This window comes from Lichenostomus cassidix, chromosome 1Aa, assembly GCF_008360975.1.
Source record: "Lichenostomus cassidix isolate B80296 chromosome 1Aa, HeHo_3.0, whole genome shotgun sequence".
NCBI lineage: Eukaryota > Metazoa > Chordata > Aves > Passeriformes > Meliphagidae > Lichenostomus > Lichenostomus cassidix.
Window position 1 is genome coordinate 1,830,370 of NC_139480.1, and position 21,343 is coordinate 1,851,712.

The 21,343-nt window shown below is 42.4% G+C and overlaps 1 protein-coding gene across 3 annotated transcripts in view; it reads right to left on the minus strand.

Annotated features, from left to right (window-relative positions):
• The window catches only part of EXOC4 (exocyst complex component 4), a 318,206-nt gene that overhangs the window by 79,223 nt on the left and 217,640 nt on the right, over nt 1–21,343 (minus strand). For all 3 annotated transcript variants that reach the window (XR_014856419.1, XR_014856420.1, XM_085081950.1), the window contains exons 11-12: nt 20,328–20,547; nt 918–1,054 (exon numbers count right to left, since the gene is read on the minus strand). Coding sequence is in view for 1 of the 3 variants with exons in the window: in XM_085081950.1 (XP_084938076.1) it covers nt 918–1,054; nt 20,328–20,547 (357 nt within the window). In the remaining 2 variants the exon portion in view is untranslated. The remainder of the gene's footprint in view (nt 1–917; nt 1,055–20,327; nt 20,548–21,343) is intronic.

Below are 21,343 nucleotides of genomic sequence, written 5' to 3' on the forward strand. Positions count from 1 at the left end.
TCTCCCCTTTTCCCACCACTTTTTTCCCCTTTTCCCACCACTTTTTCCCCTTTTCCCACCCCTTTTTTCCCCTTTTCCCACCCCTTTTTTCCCCTTTTCCCATCACTTTTTTCCCCTTTTCCCACCCCTTTTTTCCCCTTTTCCCACATTTTCTTCTCACCTTCTCAGCCAGTGTTCACCCTCTGTACTTTGAATCAATGAAAACCCAATTTCTGTCCTCGAGCAAATTATCTCAGGACAGGGTGACAACTAATATAACACCACCCTGTTCCACATCTCCATGAGTGTGTTGATCAAGGCCACCAGTGTCCCATGTCCCCAAGTGCCACATCCACAGGGCTTTAAATCCCTCCAGGGATGAGAACTCCACCAATGGTTTGGGCTGGAAGGACCTTTGGGATCATCCAGGGACACCTTTAACCATCCCAGTCTGCTCCAAGCCCTGTCCAGCCTGGCCTTGGCCATCCCAGGGATCCAGGGGCAGCCACAGCTTCTCTGGGAATTCCATCCCAGCCAGGAATTCCTAATTCCCAAGATCCCATCCATCCCTGCCCTCTGGCACTGGGAAGCCATTCCCTGTGTCCTGTCCCTCCATGCCTTGTCCCCAGTCCCTCTGCAGCTCTCCTCTAGGCCCTGCCAGGAGCCATCCTGCCTGACTGAGGGAAAACCTGGAATAATTCCACTCTACCCCCACTGTCCTCCTCTTTTAAACAGCCTAAACCACACAATAATTGGATAAATCCACCAGAAAGCCAAAACTCTTCCCATTCCACTCACCATCATCCCAGCTTTTTTTTCCCCTACAAGAAACCACTTTTTGACCATCCCAGCAGAGATCATTCCAGCAGCAACTCCTCACCACTCCTGGCAAAAATTCACCCTCAGTTCCACCTGGAATGGTTTTCCCAGGGCTGTACCTGTAGGCCAGGGTGCAGGTGTCCTTGTACTCCTGCAGCTTCACACACACCATGTGCAGGAACTGGTCAGAGTAAGCGCTCAGGTCGTGCATGAGGTTCATCAGGTCCTGGACTGTCTTCTCCACGATCACCGTGCTCTGGGAAAGGGAGAAAAGCCCAGGAGTGAGCAGCAGCTCAGGGGATTTTCATTTGGGATGGGAATGTGCATAGCTGAAGGAATTCCTGCAGAGCTGAAGGAAGGAGGGAAAGGGAAAAATAGTGCAAGAGTGTCGCTGTTGAGCCGCTAGCAGAGAAAAGACCTGAGTTCTCAGTGTAGCAAGAAAAGGAGAATTTATTTTGATTTCAAATTATTTTGATTTCAATATACATAGACTTTTCAGAGGTCACCCAGATGGGTCAGTCAGAAACCTCCCCCTAGGCCTGACTGGCCAGGCCTGAACTGTCCAAATCTCGAGACACTGTTTTTAATAACATCCAAACTTTATCTTTGTTTATAAAACACAACGAAATGTTCTCACGGGAAAGACCTGTGCTGTGCTAGCCACACAAGAGGAGGAGGGAAGTGGATTAAGGGTTGGAATATCAGCTGGGGAAGTTTGGGATTTCTGAGCCACTTCCTGAGGAGCAGTGAAGTTCTCCAGGTGTTTCCTCCAGGAGGTGAAACCTCCAATGGAAAAGTTGTGGGTTTGGGAGAAAACGAGGTACAGGCAGCCCGAAATTACTGCTCTGCATCCCACAGATCCTGGAATTATGGAGGTTGGGAAAGATCTCCAACACCATCCAGCCCAACCTGTGACACATCCTCATATTTTCACCCATCCCAGAGCACTGAGAGACTCTAAACCCCACAGTGAGCAGGTTTGGTTCCCTCCAGCCATACATCCCATCATGTCCAAGATTTCTACAGCTCCATACAAATTTTGGGATTTCTGAGGTCCACCAAGGTGATTTGGCACAGTGTGTGTTTGTTTTCCACTGCATTTGATTTGGTAGCTGCAAACAAGGCAGAGGGGAGGTTATCAAAGCCTCAGGTTGATATAAATTCAATTATTAATGGTCTGAGCAGAGGGAAGGGTTATTCCTGAACTGCAGTTATTCCTGAAAGGAAAAGGAAGAGAGTGAAGCGTTTGGGAGTTGTGGTTGGAAAATTCTGGACTGAAATTCTATGGGGGAATTGCAGGGGCTTGGAGAGAGCCTCACTTCATCTGTTAATGAGGATATGGGGAGAAGTTGGTGACTCAGAGCAAAATCTCATCAACTCCCAAATCCTCACCTCTGCCACATCCCCACGAGTTCAACTTCCATCTCTCCACTGATTTCCCAATTTAAACATGGCAGCATCACTCTGATCCCTAATCCTGCTCCTCCAGAGGGACAGCAATGGATCTCTGAGGGACAGGAATGGATCTGCTTTGCTCCCTGTCCCTGAGATGGGAAAAAAGCACCTTCCAACCTCATCCTTGCTGGGAGCACTGCCAGCTCCTTGGGATTGGGGTTCCCTGAAGGCTCAGTCACTGCCTGTTCCTGGTGCTTCCATGGATCCCAAATGGACTTGGAGAAAAAAAAGCTCAACTGATTCCACCCCAGCCATGGCAGGGACACTTTCCACCATCCCAGTTTGCCCCAAGCCCTGTCCAGCCTGGCCTTGGCCATCCCAGGGCTCCAGGGGCAGCCACAGCTTCTCTGGGAATTCCATCCCAGCCAGGAATTCCTAATTCCCAAGATCCCATCCATCCCTGCCCTCTGGCACTGGGAAGCCATTCCCTGTGTCCTGTCCCTCCATGCCTTGTCCCCAGTCCCTCTGCAGCTCTCCTGGAGCTCCTTCAGGCCCTGGCAGGAGCTCTGAGCTCTCCCTGCATCCTTCCCTTCTCCAGGGCAACATTCCCAGCTCTCCTGCCTCCAGAGGGGCTGGAATTCCTCTGGAATCTCTCCAGCAGTTCCAGGTGCTGCTGTTGTTCCCCAGGCTGGAGCAGCTCTGAGTCTCACCTGAGCAGAACTGATATGGTTTGAGATTAAAGCCAATGGGCTGATTAATGTGGTGAAGTATTAAAGTTACCATTTATCCCTCAGGAATAAAAAAAACCAGGAGTAAATCCCTCCTAGCTCCTGTAGCAACACGGAAGACAAAAGCAATGCCTTTCCTTTTTGAGTGGAAAATCAGATTTTTCATTTTTCATTTTCCACTGGGATTTCAGTGGTGGGATTTTCAGCAGAGCCCTGATATCAACTGATCTCCTGCAGCATCCCAGGAGCAGGATTTGTCCTTCCAGGAATCCTCTTGTGAACCTCCTGGGTTGGACATGAAACCCCAGAGAGAAGAATCAAACCTGGCCTCAGTCCAGCTCATTTCAATTTCTTTACCTAACTCAACATTTGGGAAAAAAACAACAACTTCAAAACCCTCCAGTGGATGTTAAATAGAAGGAATTGTGGTTTTTTACGGAGTTTTTTCCCACTTATTTCCTCCAGCAACATTAAAATCCCAGCAAAGCTCCTGCCAGCATCTGGATTTGAGAATAAACCCTTTTGATTTCAAGGCAACACAAAGCTCCTTGAATGATTTAAAAAAAAAAAATACTAATAAAAGGGAGGAAAAAGGGAATTACCATATGAAAGGAGACACTGCCAGACACGAAATGACCATTTTCCTGTAACATCCTAACCTTTTTCCAGGTGTCCCTGGGGACAACCCCTGGCTGAGGAGCCATTTGGGACAGCTGGACTCGTTAAGCTTCTCCAAGTCCCCAAAATGAAAAGCATCTCCTGCCTGATCCCAGAGCCTCAACCCCACTGCCTCTGACCCATCTGGGTTCATTAGCAGCAAAATGGATGTGATCAAAGCCTCATTTTACAGCCAGGAGCTTCAATGGAGCCTTTTTTAAACAAAAAAAAAACCAAACCAGACTAACAAGGGAACTCATCCAGGGAACAATGGCCAACCCCTCAAACCTGAATCCCAACAGCACCCAGGGGAGGTTCATTACTCCTCCAGCAGGGCTTGAAAAGAGCCTGAAAGCTGCTGAAAAATAAAAAGGAATTCCTTCTGATGCCCTCCTGTCCCTCAGCTGCTGAAACTCCTTCAGGTTTTCAATATTCAGAAAAAAAAACAGTGCAAGAGGAGAAGGAAAGTGGATTGAAGGTTGGAATATCAGCTTGGGAATTTTGGGATTTCTGAGCCACTTCCTGAGGAGCAGTGAAGTTCTCCAGGTCTTTCCTTCAGGAGGAAATATTTCCTTCTGGAAAAAAACCAAAATTTCCTACTGAAAAATTTCCTTCAAAAGGAAAAAATTGTGATTTTTGGAGAAACAAGATACTCACACCTGAATCCCAACAGCACCCAGGGGAGGTTCATTACTCCTCCAGCAGGGCTTGAAAAGAGCCTGAAAGCTGCTGAAAAATAAAAAGGAATTCCTTCTGATGCCCTCCTGTCCCTCAGCTGCTGGGGAGAAGAGGATAAAACACAGAGCATTGCTGGCTGGGGTTTGGCTTTTGTGGGTTTGGCAAATATTTGCCATTGATTTGCTCCTTGATTTATTCCCAGCTGGGTTGGAGATTTGGGAATCCCAAAGGAGCTCCAGGGCTGACAGAATTCCTGCTCTGAGTGACACAGAACGAGCAGAACTTGGATATTATTCCAGAAATTCCTTTGGGATTTCAGTATTCCAGAAAATCCTTTGGGATTTCAGTGTTCAGGAAAATTACATAGAACAAGCAGACCTTGGATATTATTCCAGAAAATCCTTTGGGATTTCAGTATTCCAGAAATTCCTCTGGGATTTCAGTATTCCAGAAATTCCTTTGGGATTTCAGTATTCCAGAAATTCCTTTGAGATTTCAGTATTCCAGAAATTCCTTTGGGATTTCAGTATTCCAGAAATTCCTTTGGGATTTCAGTATTCCAGCAATTCCTTTGGGATTTCAGTATTCAGGAAAATGACACAGAACAAGCAGACCTTGGATATTATTCCAGAAATTCCTTTGGGATTTCAGTATTCCAGCAATTCCTTTGGGATTTCAGTATTCCAGAAATTCCTCTGGGATTTCAGTATTCCAGAAATTCCTTTGGGATTTCAGTATTCCAGCTGTTCCTTTAGGATTTCAGTATTCCAGAAATTCCTTTGGGATTTCAGTATTCAGGAAAATGACACAGAACAAGCAGAACTGGGGAAATTATTCCAGAAATTCCTTTGGGATTTCAGTATTCCAGAAATTCCTCTGGGATTTCAGCATTCAAGAAATTCCTTTGGGATTTCAGTATTCAGGAAATTCCTCTGGGATTTCAGTATTCCAGAAATTCCTTTGGGATTTCAGTATTCAGGAAAATGACACAGAACAAGCAGAACTGGGGAAATTATTCCAGAAATTCCTTTGGGATTTCAGCATTCCAGCTGTTCCTTTGGGATTTCAGTATTCCAGAAATTCCTCTGGGATTTCAGTATTCCAGAAATTCCTTTGAGATTTCAGTATTCAAGAAATTCCTCTGGGATTTCAGTATTCCAGAAAATCCTTTGGGATTTCAGTATTCAAAAAACACAGAACAACATACCTTGGAAATTATTCCAGAAATTCCTTTGGGATTTCAGTATTCCAGAAATTCCTCTGGGATTTCAGTATTCCAGAAATTCCTTTGGGATTTCAGTATTCCAGAAATTCCTCTGGGATTTCAGTATTCCAGAAATTCCTTTGGGATTTCAGTATTCAGGAAAATGGCACAGAACAAGCAGAACTGGGAAAATTATTCCAGAAATTCCTCTGGGACTTCAATATTCCAGCAATTCCTTCAGGATTTCAGAAAAAAAAAAACATTGCAAGAGGAGAAGGAAAGTGGATTGAAGGTTGGAATATCAGTTTGGGAATTTTGGGATTTCTGAGCCACTTCCTAAGGCTCAGTGAAGTTCTCCAGGTCTTTCCTTCAGGAGGAAAAATTTCCTACTGAAAAAAAAATTCTGGAAGAAAAAATTTCCTACTGAAAAATTTCCTTCAAAAGGAAAAAACTGTGATTTTTGGAGAAACGAGGTACAGGCAGCCCAAAATGACTGCTCCACATCCTATAGATCCTGGAATGACAGAGGTTGGATGGATTGTTTGGCTAATTCCTTTGGGATTTTTGCCTTTTGCAGCCCCAGTGGAGGCTTGAAAATGACTGAAGCAGGAGGTAAAACGATGAAACTGGGGAGATGTTTTTAAGAATTCCTTAAAAACGCAGTTTTAGGATATGAAAAGTGATTCCCAACCAGTCCTGGAGATGCACAAGTTCAAACCAGCAGCTCAAACCTCCAAAACCTTCAGGTTTTCACTGAATCAGAGGATGGTTTGGGTTGAAAAAAGCCTTAAAGATCATCCACCCTGCACTTCCCACCATCCCAGGTTGCTCCAAACCCTGCCCTTGGAAATTCCAGGGATGGGAAGGGAATAATTTCATTTTCTAACTCCCCGGTGAGGCAATTTTTGGTGTTTTTTGGGGTTTATTTTTGCAGAAATCTCCATTCCCTTCCTCCATTTCCATGGGGAAAGCAGCCAAAAAATGGGAATACTCAGAAATATCTCCCCCAAAACACAGCAGATGGAGGAAGAGACCTTAAAACTCCAAGGTTGTCCATCATGAATTGATTTTTTTGCCCATCACAAAATATTTTTTGGAGATTCCTTTGGCAGAAGGAAGCACCAGAGGAGGTCAGGCTGCCTGCAAGGAGAAGAATTCCTAAAGCCTGACGGAATTTTTTTAAACTCAAAACTTGAAATTTTAAATTTAAAACCAAAATTCAGCTGGAATGTTGGTTTTAAAGCACCAAACAGAGCCCAGCTGGAACTGAAGGCAAACAGGGGAGAGGAAAAGCTTTGAGTTGATAAATACCAAATTCTGTCAGTGCCTTGGAGGGCAATGGGAAAGGGAGATCAAAATTTGGGGCTTTTTGCCCAAATTTCTCCCCAAAAATTTCTGGGATAACTCACTAAACGAGCAGAATTAGAGATGGGAATAATTCACACCTGAAAAGCAGGAGCTGGGGAGACTGTTTGGCTTGGAAATTGGGATTAATTGGCTCTTTGGGATTCATTTAATGCTTTTTGATGGGCAGAAAATAATCAAAATCAGCTCTGAAGCTGCAGGAGTGGGAATGGGAAGAGTTGGATCATCCATGGGGAGCCAACCTGGAGCCTTACCACCACCAAAAAGAAAAGAAAATAAAATAGAAGAGTAAAACAATGAAATAGAACAGTAAACCAATAAAATAGAAGAGCGAAACAAGAAAATAGAAGAGCAAAACAATAAAATAGAAGAGCAAAACAATAAAATAGAAAAGCAAAACATATAAGAAATAAAAATATCTATAAATATATAAATACATATAAATAAATATATATATAAATATATAAATGTATAAAAATATATAAAATATATAAAATATATAAAAATATATAAAAATATATAAAAATATATAAAAATATATAAAAATATAAGAGTAAAACCAGCCCTGAACCAACAAAATCCATTTTTCCCTTTGAACTAACAGAGGAGAGATGAGAATCTAAATTCCCTGTTTTCCTGATCACATGGAGTGGAATTTTCCCCATTTTTCCTGCTGGCACATCCAGGGTTTACAAAGGGCTGGAGTTTTTAGAATGAATCCATTTAAATCCATGTTCAGCAGCAAAATCTCTTTTTCCAGCCTCTGACCTGCTAACCTGCTTTCCCCATCCAGCCTTTTTCCCCAGGAAAATCCATTATTCCAGCAGCAGTTGTTCCCCAAAATTTTTTTTTTTTTAACCATAACTCTGCCTGTTTCACTGCAGGTGATATTTTCATTTTTCTGGGATTTTTTCTGGGAATTCCTGAATGCCTCCAACCCCCTGGATGTGAGGAGGAGCTGGAATGCTGGAATTCTCTCCCTCTGTTTAATGGGATGTCACAGGAGCCAAATAAATATTTCTATTTAATAATAATAATAATAATAAATAAAATCCTGGAGAACAAACAAGGTCTTGGAGAACTATTTATTTTCACCTGGCATTGTGTGATCCAGAAAAATTTTGCTCCACTGAACTGGAATATTGATGAAAAACAAAATATACATTTGTTTAAAAAAATAAAAATGGAGAAAGTGAACCATAAAATCTGCTTTTTGTTGCATTACTGTGACCATGCAGAAGATTTTTCTCCCCCTGAATTCTAGTCAATATTTAGGATTTCACAGAATCCCTGACTGGAACACAAAATTCCCATTTCCTGAGGCCAGCAATGCCCAAGGGCAGGAAATGCAGAATTCATCACAGCCAGGCAGAGCACAGAGAGAGAGAGAAATCCCTGCTGGGAGGGTTTAAAAACTCAGCAAGGATTCCAAAAATAAATGGGTGAGATTTTTATCCAGGAGCTCTGACTCTGGGATATCTGAAAATGGTATTTTCAGAGATTTCAGATATTTCAGATATTCAGAATTTCCTTCTCTAGCACCAGCAAAGTGGATTTATTCACCCAAAATCCACCAGAACTGCTCAAAACTCCTGAATTCCCCTCAAAATGGGAATTCTCAGCACATCAGCTCTGAGCCTGGAGTTTGCCAGGATCCCAAAAAGGGGTTGGATCTCCACCAGGATCATGGATAATTCAAGTTTTTCCAAGGAGAAATGTTCTGCTCCACTGTAACCCAAATGACCTGGGCTGCAGTGAATATGAACAGGATGGGCAAAAATTAGAATTTTAACACATTTCTATTAGAACAGAGCTGTGCTGGAATGCAATTTATACCTAAAATCAATGGAAAGAAAAGAAAAGAAAAGAAAAGAAAAGAAAAGAAAAGAAAAGAAAAGAAAAGAAAAGAAAAGAAAAGAAAAGAGAAGAGAAGAGAAGAGAAGAGAAGAGAAGAGAAGAGAAGAGAAGAGAAGAGAAGAGAAGAGAAGAGAAGAGAAGAGAAGAGAAGAGAAGAGAAGAAAGAAGAGAAGAAGAAAGAAGAGAAGAAGAAAGAAGAGAAGAAGAAAGAAGAGAAGAAGAAAGAAGAAGAAAAGAGAAGAGAAGAGAAAAGAAAAAGGAAAAGAAAAGAAAAAAAGAAAAAAAAAAAGAAAAGAAAAGAAAAGAAAAGAAAAGAAAAGAAAAGAAAAGAAAAGAAAAGAAAAGAAAAGAAAAGAAAAGAAAAGAAAAGAAAAGAAAAGAAAAAAGGAAAATTATGCAGGAAAAAGACAGGAAAAGGAGAAATTTTTCTCCCAGAAAAGGCTGGAGAAGATCTCTCAGATCATCAAGTCCAACCACCAGCCATGGTCACCACCAAACCATGTCCCCAAGTGCCACCTCCACACGATTTTTGAGCAATTCCAGGGATGGTGATTCCACCAAACACCTCCCTGAGCAGCTCTTCCAACGCTGGAAAACACAAAAATCCCCTGGCAAAGTGGGGGAATTTCCATCCTGGAAGGATCCACTGGAGGAGATGCTTTTCCACAACCTCCAAACCAATAAATCCCAAACTCTCCTAACCCAAGCTTGAAAAGCAGGGAATAGGAAAATTATCATTCAGACAAGGATTTCCTTCCCTTTATTCCCATTTTCTGTGCAGAGAAGGGAAAATCTGATTGGACACAGCAGAAATTGGTGCCAACCCCATCTTCCAGCCCTGATTTTACTCCCCAAATTGAGACCCTGAAATCCTCCTGGAATGACCCAGAAGTCCAAAAATAATAAGGAATCTCAGTGCCTTGGCAGGGAGATGGAGAGGATCATTTAATTGCTCTTTTCTATCTCTCCCTCCTCTGAGCTCTGCAGCTATTATTAAAGGCATTTTTTAAAGGGATTTTCATTTACTCCTCCAAATGGCTTCCCATCCATCCCACTCCCACCGAGGGAGTGTTGTCAGGGACATTAGTGGGGTGATAAACCAGCTGCAGCTTCCTGCTGCTCTCCATGTGCTCCATCCAGCAGAAAAGTCATTAGCTCTTAGCCTTTAATCCACCCTCTGCTCTGCTGCAGGACTGTTTGTCACTCCCAAAGTGCCACATTCCCCTTTTTTATTAATCAACACACGTTTGGGCAAGGAAAAGAGACTCAGAGGCAGAGATTCCAGCCTGGTTTGTGCTGCAGGAGCTGAAAAAACCTCCCTAAAAAATTGATGTTTCGCTCCCCTCCCCACCTTAAATATCCCTACAAGTGGCTCACTCGGGTTTTTTACCCAAATTTCCCAATTACAGGTGAGCTGGTGGCAAGGGGATAAATTGATTTTCCCACTGCTGAGTGGCAGATTTCCTTCTCCTTTGTCACTCCTGCTCTAGAACATCATTAGCAGCTGCCAAACGTGGAGAATGGAATTAATGATGCTCAGGAGTGGAGCTGCTTGTCTGGGAGCTGGTTTTTAATAAAATGTTTTCACACAGCTGGCCCAGTTTGGAGGATAAAACCCCTCAGTGTTAGTTTGATGTGTTCTGAGATCTATTTTTTTTTTTTTTTTTTTAAACCCAGGATTTAAAATGTATTTGTGTGTTAAAAATGCCTTGCTGGAGTGAATGTGAACATCCAGGTGGAGGAGGGATGTTCCTGGAAAGGCACAGTGACACGATGAGGGCAGCTGGATGATGAAAAAACCAAATAAAATGGAAAAAAAAAAGAGATTGGGAAAGGTTTAGCAAGGCTGAGGCCCCAAAAGAAGAAGCCATTCCCTGTGTCCTGTCCCTCCATATAAAGTATAAAGATAAATCCTGAATTTTACCATCAAGGACAACTTCACTTCCTTCAGATCCCAACTGTTTTTCTCACCATTTTCCCAAAAAATCCAAAAAAAACCAAACCAGAAAGAGGCAAAAATTATTCAGCTGCACTTCACAGCTTCCCACATTGAGTATTTCCATTCCTTTGGCTCCTGGCAAGGAGTAAAAATAACTATAGAACTACTCAGCATTTTAGCAACCTCAGGATTTCTTCTGTCCCCAAAGCCCTGCCTGATGACAAAACTCCACTCCCAAAATCCAGCCAAAGGACATCATGGAAAGAAATTGCCTTTTCCCCAAAAAAATCACATTTTAGGAGGGGGGAAAAAAAAACCAAACAGGGAAGTGCAAAACCCACTGGGTCAGTTCATGATGGGAGATGTCTGACAGCAGCAGAGCTGCCATGGTTCATCCCCTGGTTGGTGTCAGAATGAGCAAATCCACTCAGAAATTGGGCTGGAAGAGACCAGAGATCTTCCCTTCCCAGGTGGAATTTGTGCATCACATCCCAACAGTCCCACCTGCCCTTCCCAGCAACCACAGCATCTCCCAGATGCCTCCCAGGCTGTTCTGGATGGTGAGGAAGGATCAATTTGTTTTATATCCATCTAAATATAAAGACAGTTTTATATCCAGCGACTGTCCTGTGGATAAAATCCATGCAGGAGTTTAGTGGGAAGGAGAAGGAGCCAAGGCTGGCAGCAGCAGGGCAGGGAGGGAGATTTGCACACAAAATATTCATGTTAACCACCCAAAACATTCATCTGTTAACTGGTGGGGAAGGTGAACTAGGAAAGCCTGATAAATGTGATTACCTGGCAAAAGGTGCTGAAAACTATAAGGGAGATCGAGATGAAGAGAAGGTTTGAGTTCCTGAACAACTAGAAAAGAATGGTTTGGCCAACTGGAGGTTATCAATCCCCTCTGGATGGAACAATCCCCTCTGCCTGCAGACAGTCCAAGGGTCAGAGCAGAGCCTGCCTGATGGCAGAGGGGCCAGAAAGCAGTTTTTAGGGTTTAAAATATAACCCTGTATGGTAATGGGATGATTTTTATAGGTTGTATGTAAATGTTGTAGGGTTTGGAGCTTGTTCTAGATTGGTTAATGAGAATTAGAATATTTAAAATATAACCCAGTATGGTAATGGGATGATTCTTACAGGTTGTGTGTAAATGTTGTAGGATTTGTATCAGATTGGTTAATGAGAATTAGAATATTTAAAATATAACCCCATATGGTAATGGGATGATTTCTATAGGTTGTGTGTAAATGTTGTAGGGTTTGGAGCTTGTTCTGGATTGGATAATGAGAATTAGAATATTTAAAATATGGTAGTGGGATGATTCTTACAGGTTGTGTGTGAATGTTGTAGGGTTTGGAGTTTGTTCTGGATTGGTAAATGAGAATTAGAATATTCAAAATATAACCCTGTATGGTAATGGGATGATTTCTATAGGTTGTGTGTAAATGTTGTAGGGTTTGGAGCCTGTTCTAGATTGGTTAAAGAGAATTAGAATATTTAAAATATGGTAATGGGATGATTCTTGTAGGTTGTGTGTAAATGCTGTAGGGTTTGGAGCTTGTTCTAGGTTGGTTAATGAGAATTGGAATATTCAACACAGAAGATGATTTATTATATTATAAACAGCAACCAGGAATCTTTTTTTTTCTCTCTCTCTCTTCCCTGCCCTGCTCTGAGCTGTGTCTGGCACCCCTGGCAGCTCTCCTACACCCACCCATGGGGTTGGTTTATTTACTCCACAACAAACCCCATGCTCTAAGTTCTGATTTCAGAGATCTCTCCTCTCTGTCCCAACCATCCCAAACCAACAAACAGACCCTCTGACCCTACAGGATCCAATCCTACAGTTAACCACCCAAATCATTCATCTATTACCCAAACCCAGCAGGGTCACTGCAGAGCCCTGCTGGCAAACAGGAATGAGCTCAAAACAGCAATTATTTGTCTGGGGAATGTCTTGTCACATTTTCTGTCATATTTTTGGGTGAATTCCAGGCTTTATTGGTGGTATGAGTGGAGACAGACTGGATAGATTTTTACTAGTTGCCTAGGCCTGTGACAATTAGCAGTTAACCTAATTAGAGCGAGCAGCACCCCAAAAACTCAGTCCAGTTTGCAAGTCCTAATAACGACAGCTGATTAGGTCTAATATAAAATGGATTAAAAAGAAAAAAATGGAGATAAACTGAGAAATCTCAGTGCCTTCTGTTAAAAAAAGCATCCCTTGGAGGTTGGAATATTTTGTTTGCTCCATTTCCAAACTTGTTTTTGTTTTAATTGTGCAACTCTGAGGTTATTTTATTATTTACTCACTCAGAGAAGAGCTGGATGAAACTGTGACCAAATCTCCTTCTCTCCTGTGTTGTTCCAAATCCAAAAAAAAAATGTATTTATCCATTATTTAGGGTTAATGGGATGGAGCTCATCTCCCTCCCTCTGGAAGAAATTTGGTGACTTTCAGGTCAGGTGAGATCCCAGTTGAGATTCCCTTTCCCAGCAGCCACTAATCAACACTAATTAATTAAGCAGCCCTGGGCTGGGCTCTCCTGTAGAGTTGATTTTCACACCCTGCAGCAGTTTTCTTGACAGACACAAGGTCCTTATTTTATAGTTTAATATTTAAATATTTTAATTAAAGAGTCCATGGGTTAGAATTCCCCAGGAAATCCTGGATCAGCCTCAGGATGACCAGACTTTCAGGGTGAGAGGGAAAAGCTTTTCCCTTCTCTGCAGTGGAGTTCCCACAAAGCAAAAATCAGATCATTTGCAAAAAGAAAAAAAAAAAAGAAAAAAATTACTATTCTGACAGCTTTGTGTGTGTGAGGGAAACTGTAATTTTACTTTATTTTATTTTGTTTTATTTTATTTTATTTTATATTTTATTTTATATTTTATTTTATTTTATTTCAGTGGAAAGGGTCTATTTACAGATTAGAACCGAGAGGGGGAAACTTTTAATTTTCTTCCTCCCTTTCAGTTCTTTCAGATGTAAATGAGAGCACCAGGAACCTTCCAACTGCCAAGTTTATCCACTCCAGGAGAAAATTCCCCTCTGGCAGAGGCAGGGAGGAAAAACCCACCGTGCCAGGAGGAATATTCCCAAGGAATGTCATCATTTTAGGAGGAATATTCCCAAGGAATGTCATCATCTCAGGAGGAATATTCCCAAGGAATGTCATCATTTTAGGAGGAATATTCCAAAGGAATGTCATCCCAGGAGGAATATTCCCAAAGAATGTCATCATTTTAGGAGGAATATTCCCAAGGAATGTCATCATCCCAGGAGGAATATTCCAAAGGAATGTCATCATCCCAGGAGGAATATTCCCAAGGAATGTCATCATTTTAGGAGGAATATTCCCAAGGAATGTCATCATTTTAGGAGGAATATTCCCAAGGAATGTCATCATTTTAGAAGGAATATTCCCAAGGAATGTCACCATCCCAGGAGGAATATTCCCAAGGAATGTCACTGTTGTTCATTCCTGAATTCTCCTGTTGCCAACTCCCAAAATCCCAACTCCTCCTCTGCACCCTCCCACCCAACTGAAAGCACCAAAAAAAATATCTTTACACCTTCCCTTTGCACAATAGATTAACGTCTCTTTTGTTCTCCGGGTGTCACATTTCAAAATGCACCTCTAAAACAGGTATAATTAAAGCTCGGGGAGAGGAGGGAGGCAGAGAAACGAGCAGCCAGAGGAGGAATAAAAGCATTTTTAGGAGCTGAAGGTGCTTCATCCCTCCCTCTCACCGCACAGCTACAATTACACTCCGCACTGGGGGAGGGAGAAATTGTAAAAAAAATAAAAAATTAATTATAAAAAGGAACTTTTCCTGGGAAAAAACGAGCGTGTTGTCGGAGGATCGGCGCTTTGAGCGTCGCAGCGCTTCGAAAGGAGGATGAATTAGTGCTGACAACTCAATAAAGTAGCCATCAATTATTCAGAGTGGGATGGCTCTGCTCAGCCAAGCACTTGTGATTAGGAAAACATTTCAAAACCTGGCAAGGAGAGTTAATTCTTCCTTGGTGAAATGGGTTCAGGCTTCAAAATGCGAGGGAGGAAAAATAACGGGGCTTTGAAGGAACCTGGCAAGAACACGGGGAAGTTTTCTTGTCTTCAAACCATCAATCATGTGGGATAATTCCAGGCTGGATTTGGGATTCGTGGGCAAGGAGAGGGAAGGGGAAATGTCTGTGATGTGAGAGAGGAAAAAAACCTTCAGCTGATGGTGCAGAGAGAGGCAAACAGCCCAATGAGCCCCAAATTAAACCATTGGTGTGTTTTGGAAAAGGAAGTATTGAACTTTCCTAGGGAAAAGGAAGTTGTGGGAGAATTAGGATTCCCAGAGAAATGTTGGATGTTGGATTCTGGAAGTGTCCAAGGGCTTGGAGCAGCCTGGGACAGTGGGAGGTGTCCCTGCTGTTGGGAAATGTATCAGGTTAAAAATTTTGTATAACTTTAGTCAAAGGTTTTGTTTGTCTTCACCCCAAGAAAAGGAATTTTAGGTTTCTTTCCAGGGCATTGTTCTACCAGGTGAGGTCTGATGAACTCAACATATCAACAGACTGAGAGTAACCCAAAGATAAAGATAAATTAACCCAAAGCTCAAGAGCTCTCAGCAGAACATCAGCAGACAGCAGTGTTTATCTACAAACAGCTACCCCAGAGCACCTCCAGCAGGGCTGAAGACATCTGGGCAGGAAAGGACTGAGAGGAAAATTGGAGAATGAAAAATCTAATTAACATCAGAGGTGAGGAGATTCAGATCCAATGGGAAACTGAATATTGGGGGTTTGCTCAGCTCTGGCCCAATGAACACTGACCCAATACATTTCTATGTATATTTACTGTATAAAATATCTGAAAAATCCAGTAAAATCATGTATCATGGAATGATTCTCTGTGCACAGCCAGGCTATGTGTGGATGAGATGATTTCTGTGGTACATCCTGGCCAGAACAACACCCTGGCCAGATAATAAAGCAATGCCTTGACTCTCTAACATTAAAAATATTGTTGGAGAGTTTTTGTATTTTTTCCTGCAGATTCAGTGACACCTGCTCATGCTCTAAAAGGACTTTAAAAGTCTCTTCCAACCCAAAATATTCCCCAATTTTATGCTTCATCACCGAGCAAACGACAATTCTCCAGACATTATCAACTCCAACCCACGATATGGAAAAGGAAAACCCATGCAGTAATTCCAGGAATTAATAGGAAACAGAGTTTCCTATTAACAGGAAAATTAATAGGAAACAACCCTCAAGCCCAGAGTTGTTCCCTTTGCTCAAACACAACTCACATCAGTGGGATGATGGCTTGTGAAGAGTGACTTTGCTTTGCCAACATCTGAAGAGGACAAAAATAATTCTGCACCGCTGGAAAATATCCACATGCAACTCTCCCCCGCCCTGGGATGTGCTGAACTGGAATTCGAGTGAAATTTGGGGTTTTTTTTAAATCAATGGAAGCCCTTGAAACTCTGCCTGAAATTGCTTTTGTACAGCTGAGAGCTGCTGGGTGGAGAACTCAAATATCAGCACAGGAGTTTTGCTGAAAGCTTCCCCAAAAGGCAGGAACTGCACTAAATATTCCCCCCAGGAGGAAAAAATTAGCTGAAGAAATATTGGAAGCAACGGGGAGAGTAAAGACTCCCACTGAGAGATAATTTTGTCTCTCATTTTCCACTGAAAAAGGAGATTTAAATCAAAGCAGTTGGGGGGTTTTACCCCATAAACAAGAGGTGAAAACATCTCGGTTAGAACAGCACAGCACTGCCAAAAATATTGAAATATGAGGCTCCAAACCATTCAAATGGCTTTAAAATCATCTTTGAATGGGAAAAAAATATCCCAAGTGATCAGCCATGGCTGCTCCTTCATGGATGGTGCTGGCTGGGAGCCAGCTTGGAAAAACAATTAATTAGTTCCCACTAATAAATAATAACATCCAACCTCCAGCAAAGCATCTCCATCACCGCTGGGGATAAGAAACAACACAGGGTTTAAAGGAAAAAATTCCTTGATGGGAAAAAAAATCCCATTTTGCTGCTCCGGAGTGATGCAAAATTTGCATTTTTTTGGAGATGGAGCAGCAGGTTTTTGAGTTCAGTGACCAGCTGGGTGGGAAGATTTATCACCTCGTTGAGAACCGTACAAGAACAGGCTGTAAGAAGCTGTCGAGGCACTTGTAGCCTAATTTAGGATCGATTGGAACAATTACAGAGCTTGGAATTTAATGCTGAATAATTTTGAGACAAATGAGTTTCACGGTGATTCAGCCGCTCTGGAAAAGGGGAAAAAAAAATGGATTTTAAGTGTTTTACATTCGAGGAGGGAAGAATGGGAAACGAGGCTGTGCTGCTGGTGAAATGTAATATTTAGAGAGGATGATTTTTTGAAAGGATAATCTTCACAGGAATGGCAGAAAATGCTGGAAAACCTCTTCTCTCCCACCTAATTCAGCTCCAGCACGTGCTGACAGTGATCCCAAAGCAGCTTTATCAGCCTGGGCTGATAAATTGATAAATTCCCGAGTTGTGTTCCAATCACAGCCCCAGAGGCTTCTGAGAGATCTTTGGGATGGCAAAATCCATCCTGGAAAAAGCTGGGAGAAAAGTGCCATTGACTCCCACATTTCCATCAAATCCAGGAGGTGATGGAGGCAAAGACTCCAGGATTGTGCAGAAATATTTTTTTTTCCCATTTAATGGAAAAGCAATAGGATTATTTTAGGGAGCTGTTTGGATGAGTTGGTTCAAAGAGGCAGCGAGTTTTCTTCTCTTTTCTCTCTCTTTTCTTCTCTTTCCTTCATTCTCTTTTCTTCTCTTTTCTTCTCTTTTCTTGTCTTTTCTTCTCTTTCCTTCTTCCCTTTTCTTCTCTTCTCTTTTCTTCTCTTTCCTTCTCTTTCCTTCTCTTTTCTTCTCTTTCCTTCATTCTCTTTTCTTCTCTTTTCTTCTTCTCTTTTCTTCTCTTTCCTTCTTCCCTTCTCTTCCCTTCTCTTCTCTTCTCTTTTCTTCTCTTTTCTTCTCTTTTCTTCTCTTTTCTTCTCTTTCCTTCATTCTCTTTTCTTCTCTTTTCTTCTCTTCCCTTCTCTTTCCTTCTTCTCTTCTCTTCTCTTCTCTTCTCTTCTCTTCTCTTCTCTTCTCTTCTCTTCTCTTCTCTTCTCTTCTCTCTCTTCTCTTCTCTTCTCTTCTCTTCTCTTCTCTTCTCTTCTCTTCTCTTTAATTTTAATAATTACAAATTTTCCTTTCCTAATGGGAACAAGGAGACCTCCTGACCACGGAGAGTCTGACTGAGAATAATTCCAGTTCAAAACCATTTCCATCCATCACGAGAAACAAATTTTAGAAACAGGAGGAGAAAATTCCAAGCCATTCTGACTCTTCAAGCTTCTTTTCTTCTATTTAATTTTAATAATTAGGAATTATCCTTTCCTAATGGGAACAAGGAGACCTCCTGACCACGGAGAGTTTGACTGAGAATAATTCCAGTTCAAAACCATTTCCACCCACCATGGGAAAAAAAAATTTTAGAAACAGGAGGAGAAAATTCCAAGCCATGCTGACTCTTCAAGCCCTAATGAACTTGAAGGGAAATACATTGATTTTATAGAATATTTTCATGTGAAATGAAGCAGCCACGATCCACAAAAAACCACATTTTCACATTAATGCTGGGAAAGTTTGGGAAGGAAACAATCCAGGGATGCTGTGCAGCTCCAAAACATCATTTCAAACTCCTGCAAAGAGACTTTTGGTCTTTCTTAAGAAAGTTGTTCCCCTCTAAGGATTTCAGGAAAAGCTCTTCTGGAATCTGATTTTGCTTTGGCTCTGAAAGGATCATCCCAGCCCTGCTGCTCCCAGACAGAAATCCTAGAAATTTCCCCCAAAATTACAAAAACCCTAGAAATTTCCCCTGAAATTATAGAAATCCTAGAAATTTCCAAAAAAATTCCAGAAACTCTAGAAATTTCCCCCAAAATTCCAGAAATCCTAGAAATATCCCCCCAAATGATAAGAATAATAACAATTATTCCTATTATTACATAGCATGATAACATATCTCTGTTTTACAGCTACAAACTGGGACAGGAAATGGCCACAGAAACCTTGGGATAAACGTGCTGCTTCCTGAGGATTCTGCAAGTTATTATTCACCCTTGGAGAGATGATTTCACAGGGAAGAGGAAATAACTTGAAAGGATTAAAAGAGCTTGAGAAGAACAACAGAGTTGTGCATTCCTTTCAAAGGCTCAGTTCATTCCTTTCAGTCCCAGGCAATGCATGAAATTCAGAATTTTTTGGGATGGGATGAAATTCAGAATTTTCTGGATGGGATTTCACTCTGTCCTGTTTGTCATGGAGTTGGGATGAAGAGTTGTTGATTTTATCAGTGCTCCACGTTGGAGTTCAACAAAGGTGTTTCAAAGGAGAATTTTAATACAAAAACTCCATCTCCACCCCAAATCCCTCAGACCTTTCTTATCTGGGAGCCATGGAGCTGCAGATCAATCCCCACCCAGCTCAGGAGGCAGCAAATCCCATTGCTGCTCCTTGGAATGTGCATTTATCCTGATGGCACAACTCTGTGACTCACAGGTGTCCCCAGAACTTCTACAGGAGAAAATATTCCTAACTCCTAATTCCCAAGATCCCATCCATCCCTGCCCTCTGGCACTGGGAAGCCATTCCCTGTGTCCTGTCCCTCCATGCCTTGTCCCCAAGTCCCTCTGTCCCCTGTCTGTCCCACCCTGACTCACACCAGCTGAATGAATTCACTGCATTGCAATTGAAATCACACTTTGCAATTCTCTTCATAAGGAGCCAAACCCAATTCATCATCTCTCCAACCTTTTTGCATGTCTTGAAACCTCAAAATTGGCTTTTTTCACAAAATCCCAGAATGGTTTGGGTTGGAAAGGGACCTTAAAATCATCCAGTGTCACCCCAGCCATGGCAGGGACACCTTCACTGTCCCAATGTCCAGCCTGGCCTTGGCCATCCCAGGGATCCAGGGGAATCCAGGAATTCTCTGGGAATTCCATCCCAGCCAGGAATTCCTAATTCCCAAGATCCCATCCATCCCTGCCCTCTGGCAGTGGGAAGCCATTCCCTGTGTCCTGTCCCTCCATGCCTTGTCCCCAGTCCCTCTGCAGCTCTCCTGGAGCTCCTTCAGGCCCTGGCAGGAGCTCTGAGCTCTCCCTGCATCCTTCCCTTCTCCAGGGCAACATTCCCAGCTCTCCCAGCCTGGCTCCAAGGATTCCTCTGGAATTCCAGCAGCTCCAGGTGCTGCTGTTGTTCCCCAGGCTGGGGCAGCTCTGAGTCTCACCTGAGCAGAACTTATGTGGTTTGAGATTAAAGCCAATGGGCTGATTAACGTAATGAAGTATTAAAGTTACCATTTTTCCCTCAGGAATAAAAAAACAGGAGTAAATCCCTCCTAGCTCCTGTAGCAACATGGAAGACAAAAGCAATTCCTTTCTTTTTTGAGTGGATAATGAGAGATTTTTCATTTTCCACTGGGATTTCAGTGGTGGGATTTTCAGCAGAGCCCTGATATCTCCTGCAGCTTCCCCCAGCCTGGCTCCAGAGCATCCTCTGGACTCTCTCCATGTTTTTCCTGACTGGACACACAACCAGGTCACGGCTGGACATTGCCAGCCAGGGCTGTCCCCAGTGGTCACTCAGCTCCTACCTGCAGCAGAGGTCTCTGCACCCCCAGGAGCTTCATGGTGTCAGCGTTGGCCAGGATTTTCAGGGGGTCTGAGGCCTTGGTGACACCTTCAATCTCCTTGTTGATCTCTGCCAGCACCTGGTTGAGGAAGATGTTCTTGATGTACATGGTGAGGAATTCCCTCAGGGGGCACTGCTTGGCTGGAGCCAGCTCCATGGCATACTCGATCTCCTGGATAAACCTGGAAAACAGGAGGGGAGAATTCACTGCAGTTCAACCATTGTGTGCAACAAAACTGCTGGAAAAAATGATAAAATGTGAGAAAATCCCCATATTGCGCACAATTCCTGTTGGTTTGTCCAAAAAACATTGGTGTCTCTATTTGAGATGTGCTGGGAAGATGTCCTTGGAGAAATAAAATCACCATTAAAAAGCCTAGGATTACACAAATCCCTTCAAAAAGCCAAACTTTTTGACCTTCAGGAGATGGTCACTCAATTCCCCATATTGTGCACAAGTCCCATTGATTTGTCCAAAAAACATTGGTTTGTCTAGTTGAGATGTCCTTGGAAAAATAAAATCACTATAACAAAGCCTAGGATGCCACAAATCCCTTCAAAAAGCCAAACTTCCTTCAGGAGATGGTCACTCAATTCCCCATATTGCCCACAATTCCCGTTGATTTGTCAAAAAAACATTGGTTTGTCTAGTTGAGACCTGCTGGGAACATGTCCTTGGAAAAATAAAATCACCATTAAAAAGCCTAGGATGACACAAATCCCTTCAAAAAGCCAAACTTCCTTCTGGAGATGGTCACTCAATTCCCCATATTGGGCACAATTCCTGTTGTTTTGTCAAAAAAAACATTGATTTTTCTAGTTGAGACATGCTGGTGAAATGCCCTTGGAAAAATAAAATCACCATAAAAAAGCCTAGGATGCCACAAATCCCTTCCAAAAGCCAAACTTCCTTCAGGAGATGGTCACTCCATTCCCATATTGCCCACAATTCCTGTTGATTTGTCAAAAAAACATTGG